Source organism: Coregonus clupeaformis, chromosome 35 (assembly GCF_020615455.1).
Source record: "Coregonus clupeaformis isolate EN_2021a chromosome 35, ASM2061545v1, whole genome shotgun sequence".
Taxonomy (NCBI): Eukaryota; Metazoa; Chordata; class Actinopteri; order Salmoniformes; family Salmonidae; genus Coregonus; species Coregonus clupeaformis.
Genome location: NC_059226.1, coordinates 19926087 through 19934056, shown reverse-complemented (window position 1 = coordinate 19934056; position 7970 = coordinate 19926087). Strand labels below are relative to the sequence as shown.

The following is a 7970-nucleotide window of genomic DNA, read 5'->3' as shown; positions in this document are numbered from 1 at the left end:
GACTAGGGCTCCTCAAGTACTACAGTCTTGAAAGCTTCCAGTAATTATATTTCTATCAGTGGAAGGAAAAGCCCTCCAAACAATAGCTTTACTGTTGTACATTTAAACTCCATATTGTATGACAGGCTCTTACATTTTCTGCGAGAGATTTATTTAAACTATGGGGCATGCTTTATATCCATTGTTAGTTTTGACCTATACCTAATTCAATTGCTAGATTACATGGACAGTAATGTACACTTCAGAGACAGATTAAGACTCATTGTTTTTTAAATTAATGTATTTTCAGAGAATTACAATTTGAACCTTGGTTGCACTCACATAGTGAGACTAGGGCCAAGCAAATGTCCAGATAATTTACATTTTGAAAGTGTGGCAACAATACACCTTGTTCAGATAGTTTCACAAAACTTGACAAAAACTGTGATGAAATATTCTCCATGTTTGTTTTGTTCTTACTGTATCTGTCTGTAGCTTGCGCACAGGTCCCTGTTAACTGCACACTTCATCCCTGGACTACATACATGTATTTGTTAAACTGACATAAGTATTCTCCAGGCAGCATCGTTAGGATGTGTGATGAGGTAAGGTGCAGCATCAGCTTTTCATCCATTTCCAGAGAACTATTTTTCTGTCCATTTAAGGATCATCCTCATTTGGGTACAATGGCAGTAAACAGTAAAATAATGCTTCAAATAGATGATCAATATGAAACCACACTGAATACCATCCACAAGGCAAGGCAATGGAGAACTGCTCATTATAGGGGAGACTAAGGCAAGCAAGTGGACCTTGAAGGAGAATTGGTTTGAAAAAAGGTAACCAGTCATTTGAAATGTCCTCCTCACCCACCTACAGCTTCACCTTCACACAGAGGCTGTCAGGTGGATGACCGCAGAGGTCAGTGAGCTGGAATTATGGTTGCAAGGTTCCACGTTGTTCAGTTTAAAGTAAAATTAAAAGTATAGACACTGAGTGCGCAAAACATTAAGGACACCTGCTCTTTCCATTACAGACTGACCAGGTGAATCCAGGTGAAAGCTATGATCCCTTATTGATGTCACTTGTTAATTCCCCTTCAATCAGTATAAATGAAGGAGGATATGGGTTAAAAAATGATTTTTAAGCCTTGAGACTTGGATTGTGTATGTGTGCCATTCAGAGGGTGAATGGTCAAGACAAGAGTGCCTTTGAACGGGGTATGGTAGTAGGTGGCAGGTTTGTGTCAAGAACTGCAACGCTGCTGGGCTTTTCACACTCAACCGTTTCCCGTGTGTATCTACAATGGTCCACAACCCAAAGGCCATCCAGCTAACTTGACAACCGTGGGAAGCATTGGAATCAACATGGGCCAGCATCCCTTTGGGAACGCTTTCGACACCTTGTAGAGTCCATGCCCCGATGAATTGAGGCTGTTCTGAGAGCAAGACGGGGTGCAACTCAATATTAGGAAGGTGTCCTTAATGTTTTGTACACTCAGTGTATATGTCTCGCTTAACACCCATTTTACTGGTGCAAACAACTCGGAGTGGTTGAAATAGAAGTGGGTGGCAAAACCCATGGAAATTAAAAGACTGATAATTCCTTGCCTTCTGATCGGAACCAATACTTTCAAGGAACCCTCCGATTAGAAGACAAGCTTATTTTATCACCGTTCACGTATTTTATGGGCTTATTGTGCAAAAATGTCCAAGACCATCGCAAAACTGTGGTTGCAGATGCTGTCATGGTCAGCCCAGGTACTTGACCACCAGGAATATGACCACACAGGTGAGCAGCATCCCTCCAATCATGATGAACTTATCCTGGGTGGCCCTCTTCTCGATCAGCCTCATCACTGTGTTGGACAGACCCAGCATGTTGGCCACATCCAGCATCTTCTTATGGGTCCCCTGGATTTAGGGAAGACAGAGAGGAGAAAAGCAATCAAACATTAGCTGCTGAAGTTCCATTGATTGTGCTGTTGTTTCCTGAAGAAAAAGCTGAAGTTAGTTATTAATGGCTATTCTGCTTCATTGCTGTTTGTTTGTGGGAATACTGTATGCACAGTAGTATCATAACCTGCATTTAGCCTAGTCATGACAAAGCTCCATTCAACTGATTAGGGAGAGGCTGTCTGAGGAACCACACCCAGCCGTTCTGTCCTCCCTCAGCTGTTTCTCACGGCCAGCCCATCTGATCACCAGACGCCCTGATAACAGGAGGCCCATAGCAGCCTCCACCAGGAACACCATCTCTTCTCCTCCCTGGAAATATGTACTCAGCCTGCTACTGACGACCACACACACACACACACACACACACACACACACACACACACTTCTACTACACATAGTGATCATTACAGAGGACAGAAACTGGGTCAGCCAAGGTTTGTTTTGGAATACTGATTACATCGACTGGGATCTGCCCTGCCCTGTCACGGTCAGTGTTCCTTGGCAAGGTGTCAACAACAAAAACAGATCCTCAAAAAGTTCTACAGCTGCATCATTGAGAGCATCTTGACTTGCTGCACCATTGAGAGCATCTTGACTTGCTGCACCATTGAGAGCATCTTGACTTGCTGCACCATTGAGAGCATCTTGACTTGCAGCATCACCGCTTGGTATGGGTAGTGCGTACGGCCCAGTACATCCTGGGGCCGAGCTCCCTGCCATCAAAGACCTCTACACCAGGTGGTGTCAGAGGAAGGCCCTAAAAATAGTAAAAGACTCCAGCCACCCAAGTGATAGACTTATCTCTGCTACTGCACGGCACCGATGCACCAAGTCTGGAACCAACGGGACCCTGAACAGCTTCTACCCACAAGCCATACGACTGCTAAATAGTTAACCAAATAGCTACCAGGACTATCTGCATTTTGCACTCATCACATACGCTGCTGCTACTGCTTATTATCTATCCTGTTGCCTAGTCACTTTACCCCTACCTAAACATACATATCTACCTCAATTACATCGTACCCTGCACATGGACTCGGTACTGGTACCGTGTATATAGCCAAGTTATCTTTACTCATTGTGTATTTATTCCTCGTGTTATTATTTTCTATAATTCTTCTCTCTGCATTGTTGGGAAAGGCGCGTATGTAAGCATTCCACTGTTAGTCTACAACTGTAGTTTACAAAGCATGTGACAAATCATATTTGATTCGTAAGGGGAAACACACACACACACCTTGAGCGTGCCCCTCTGGTCCCTGAGTCCGGTGAGGATGCTGCTGCCGCTGCCCAGGAGGTCGTCCATGCCCCTGTGTGCGTTGTTCAGGTTGGAGTTTAACTGCAACGTCTCGTCTATGGGGATGGAGGTGTCTGCATCCTGTAGGGGACAATACCGGTAACATCTCAACAATGTTCCCTCAATAAATGTATTTAGGTTTTATTGCCCATGTTACACCAGTTATGGTGTGTCAAGCAAAGTTTGTAAGCATGTTTTAGGTGATTTTTTAAAAGGTTATCATTACATGAGTATAGACTTTACTGTAGTGCTGATGATTATATGTGGTTTTGGAGTGGGCCACTACTACTGACGTTGGTGGTGAAGGTACGACTCATGAGTTCCTCCCTCTCTCGGTCCTGGGCCTCTCGTGAGTAGCGGCGGTGCTGGAAGTTCCTCAGGGCCGTCTGGAGGTGCTGAACATCATACTTCAGCTGGTCTACCCGCCTGCGGACGGGACACAGACAGAGACCACATTCTTCTTACCCCAGCCGAATAATGGCAGAGGAAATCTCACAGGGTAAAAATGTCAGCCTTTGCCTCCAGCTCCATCCAGCATTTCAGGGCTATGGTTTAGTCACTCCTTCACTAACTCATGACATCTCCCTTGGTATGCTCTGTATGGATGTCTTCTAGTTCTCAATAAAAGCTTTCTATCGTCACTAAGATAAGTCAACATGCCTCCCTTCTTCCCCATCTGACATACTTCTCCACTTCTCCACCTGGCTGAAACCACTGAGGGCCAGTCTCCCGCCACCCCTCTCTCCCTCTCCTCCTGAGCATCACCTGTTCGTGGCTCAGCCCTGCGGCCCCAGTGTACTGTAGCTGTCCTGAGATCAGAGGAGAGCTGTGGAACGGGGCGCAGCAGTGTGTCCCCTGGGGCCTGTTTACCCAGCTCTGAAGTGACGCCTTGCCCAACGCGCCAGGAATGCCGGTGATGACGGGGGTTCCGAGGGAATGTTTTCACAGAGCCACGTCGCCACAGGGCAACACACTGCCTGTTTCATCTAGCTGCTACCTCGTCCCGGTTCCACCCATCTTTATGAAACATTCATCGCCACGCCATCTCTGCCGGATTTGGGTCAACGATGCAGTTTATGAGTACTCACAGTTTGGCGTTCTGACGGCGGTTTGGCGGTTCTTTGCTGGCCAGGATTTCCAGACGTTCCAAATGGCTGAAGATCTGGTCGATTCTGGCCTGCAGCTCGTTCTCCAACACTGGAGGGCGCACACACATACAGAAACAATTAAAACACAACCCTGAACAGTTGTTTCAATCCCCAAATAGGCCAATCTTTTTTTCTTTTTTTTATGTTATGTTCATTAGAATAAATCAGACAAGCCAGATTATGTCAGTGGTTTGTCATACTGTAGTTAGTTTCCCCATTCCATACTACCATGGAATTTAGCCCCACAGTTTCAGGTGAATCCAAGAGAGTGATGAAAGCAAATGTGTTATTTCCTCAAACTTTGCAGAGAAAGTTAATCCACATTGAAACAAAGGGCCTTGTACATAATCTCTTCATAAAGGCAAATCAGCAACTGATTCTTATTTGAAGTCAGATATCCATCATTACACCCGTTTCATTCTCAGACTGCTGAGATTCTAGATAGCATTTGATTCCAAGGTGACAGCAGCACTAGGCTTGTGGGAAGCTTTTATCTGCCCTTTAAAAGGACTAGCACCATCTTGTCCCCCACTCCCACCCTTCTCCCTCTCCTGTCCTGACTGAGTGACTCCTCGCTCGGACGCGTACTGCATCCTTCATCCTTCCACCCTCTAACATGCGAGATGATGTCATTGTCACGACTGGGTGGCCGACTGGCTGCCACCATTATCTTTAGAGAAGCCTTCCCAGTCGTCCCTCTGCCCCCCCCACCCTCTGCTTCCTGCCCTGGCACCAGCCTGGCTCACAGAACACCGCCCGCCCTGCCCACCTCCCAAAACAATCAGTAGGGAGGGAAGGGTACAGCCTGGCTAAAAGGGCTGCGCAACACTGGAAAAGGGGAAAAGAAGGGAGAAGGAAACGGTTTCCTCCTTCAGATGCACATGCTGCCTAGTTGTAAATTCAGAATTGATCATGTATTTATAATTATCTGAATTTCCAGCTGATACTTCAGGAGAGCAAAGCCATTCTGACAGTGGTATCTTATTATACTGAACAAAAATATAAACGCAACATGCAACAATTTTATTGATTTTACTGAGTTACAGTTCATATAAGGAAATCAGTCAATTGAAATAAATTCATTAGGCCCCAATCTATATATTTCACGACTGGGAATACAGATATGCATCTGTTGGTCACAGATACCTTTAAAAAAAGGTAGGGGCCTCGATCATAAAACCAATCAGTATCTGGTGTGACCACCATTTTCTTCATGCAGCGCGACACATCTCCTTCGCATCGAGTTGATCAGGCTGTTGATTGTGGGCTGTGGAATGTTGTCCCACTTCTCTTCAATGGCTGTGCGAAGTTGCTGGATATTGGCGGGAACTGTAACACGCTGTCGTACACGTCGATCCAGAGCATCCCAAACATGCTCAATGGGTGACATGTCTGGTGAGTATGCAGGCCATGGAAGAACTGGGACATTTTCAGCTTCCAGGAATTGTGTACAGATCCTTGCGACATGGGGTTGTGCATTATCATGCTGAAACATGAGGTGATGGCGGCGGATGAATGGCACGACAATGGGCCTCAGGATCTCGTCACAGTATCTCTGTGCATTCAAATTGCCATCCATAAAATGCAATTGTGCTTGTTGTCCATAGCTTATGCCTGCCCATACCATAACTTCACCACCGGGCAATCTCTTCACAATGTTGACATCAGCAAACCGCTCGCCCACACAACGCCAACACGCTGTCTGCCATCTGCCCGGTACAGCTGAAACCGGGATTCATCCGTGAAAAGCACACTTCTCCAGCATGCCAGTGGCTATCGAAGGTGAGCATTTGCCCACTGAAGTCGGTTGCGACGCCGAACTGCAGTCAGGTCAAGACCCTGGTGAGGACAACTAGCACGCAGATGAGCTTCCCTGATACGGTTTCTGACAGTTTGTGCAGAAATTATTCGGTTGTGCAAACCCACAGTTTCATCAGCTGTCTGGGTGGCTGGTCTCAGACGATCCTGCAGGTGAAGAATGTGAGGGCTGGCATGGTTACATGTGCTCTGCGGTTGTGAAGCCAGTTGGACGTACTGCCAAATTCTGTAAACGATGTTGGAGGCGGCTTATGGTAGAGAAATTAACATTTAATTCTCTGGCAACAGCTCTGTTGGACATTCCTGCAGTCAGCATGCCAATTGAACGCATCTGTGGCATTGTGTTGTGTGACAAAACAGCACATTTTAGAGTGGCCTTTTATTGTCCCCAGCACAAGGTGCACCTGTGTAATGATCATGCTGTTTAATCAGCTTCTTGATATTTTGTGCACAACATTTTAGAGAAATAAGCTTTTTGTGCATCTCTAACATTTCTGGGATATTTTATTTCAGCTCATTAAACATGCAATCAACAATTTACATGTTGCATTGATATTTTTATTCAGTGTAGATAGGATGGGTGGTGGAACAAAGGTTGACACTTGCAACATCCATTGAATGCAGAAGATAAATTATTTAGAAAGAGTGAACTCACAGTGGACAGACTGACGATCTGTGTTCTCCAGGCGTCCCATGTACGACTGCACCTCCTGGATTTGCCTGATCAAAAAGGACAAAGAGCAAAGATATATAATTATTCCTCAAATATACTAGGCTACCATAAATATTAAACATTGGTCTATATGGAAGCTCTATGGAAACGTAATATTAGATACAGGTCTATGGAATACACAAGGAACTAGACTGAGTGGTATGTGGCAATTGAATACACACGCTAGATACATACGTAAGCTACAGACAGTGAATTCATGGCGCTTTCAAGACAACTAGAACAAAAATAAACAATTAGGTCGGAAGGTCGGAACTCTAAAAAGATGCCCGAGATCCTGACTTCGAATTCCGAGTTGGATGACCTTTCAAAACGATTTTTCCAAGTTCCCAGTAGTCTTGAACGAACTGAAGTCGGAGATTTCTGAGTTCAGTTTTGAACGCGGCGTACCGTTACAGTAGTGATAGTTTAATATTGTTGGACATGGATCTATGGCTATCTATTAGCTGGTTAGCTAGCTAGTTTCCTGTTGACATCATGACCACTAATGGAAGGGGTTAGTTAACACTATCTTTGTGATGAAATGACAGTGTCTGTTGTTAGCTAGCCAGCTAGTTACAATAACGGTACGTGAAGGCAAGTGAGCTAGCTATAAAAAAAAGAGAACAGAAACACTCACTTATTTGTTTGATGGTACAATGTCTCCATTTTCCTTTATGTTTCAAGCCACAATCCACAAAAAATACCCTCGGTCTATAGAGGAATACCTTTAGCCGGTTTTATTCTGAAACTAAAAACAAGTGGATTTTTGTGCATGCACACGTCATCAGTTGAGAAGATTTGTGTACGGAAATGGCATTACGGAAGCTGCACCGAGTGATAAAAGCCAAAGAACTGCTGCAGCGACACTACGAGGCAGGTACAGGTAGCTCGACAGCTCCAATCAAACATAATGTAGAAGCGGGAAATTTAGGAAATAGGCTAAATACAATTATTTCAAGTTAATACAATTTTATGCATAATCATGTTTTCTCCCTTACCTTTCACTATCTTTCAACACCAAAATATGGCATGATAATAGCCTACATTTATGAAGT

At 44.8% G+C, this 7970-nt stretch overlaps 1 protein-coding gene across 1 annotated transcript; it reads right to left on the bottom strand.

Moving 5' to 3' along the window:
- Positions 1-1439: 1439 nt before the first annotated feature.
- Positions 1440-7730, bottom strand: LOC121551107 (Golgi SNAP receptor complex member 2). The gene is made up of 6 exons (XM_041863652.2): positions 7553-7730; positions 6859-6923; positions 4326-4434; positions 3531-3663; positions 3178-3318; positions 1440-1892 (listed from the first exon to the last, which is right to left on the bottom strand). The coding sequence occupies exons 1-6, from the start codon at positions 7579-7581 to the stop codon at positions 1731-1733; spliced, it is 639 nt and encodes a 212-aa protein (XP_041719586.1). The 5' UTR covers positions 7582-7730; the 3' UTR covers positions 1440-1730.
- Between the last annotated feature and the right edge of the window lie 240 nt (positions 7731-7970).

Coding starts and splice junctions, on each gene's coding strand:
- LOC121551107 (XM_041863652.2), bottom strand. CDS start 7,581: ATGGAGACATTGTACCATCAAACAAATAA. Junction 3,664..4,325: donor CGCCGTCAGAACGCCAAACT/GTGAGTACTCAT, acceptor TCCCGTCCGCAG/GCGGGTAGACCAGCTGAAGT. Junction 1,893..3,177: donor ACCAGAGGGGCACGCTCAAG/GTGTGTGTGTGT, acceptor CCCTAAATCCAG/GGGACCCATAAGAAGATGCT.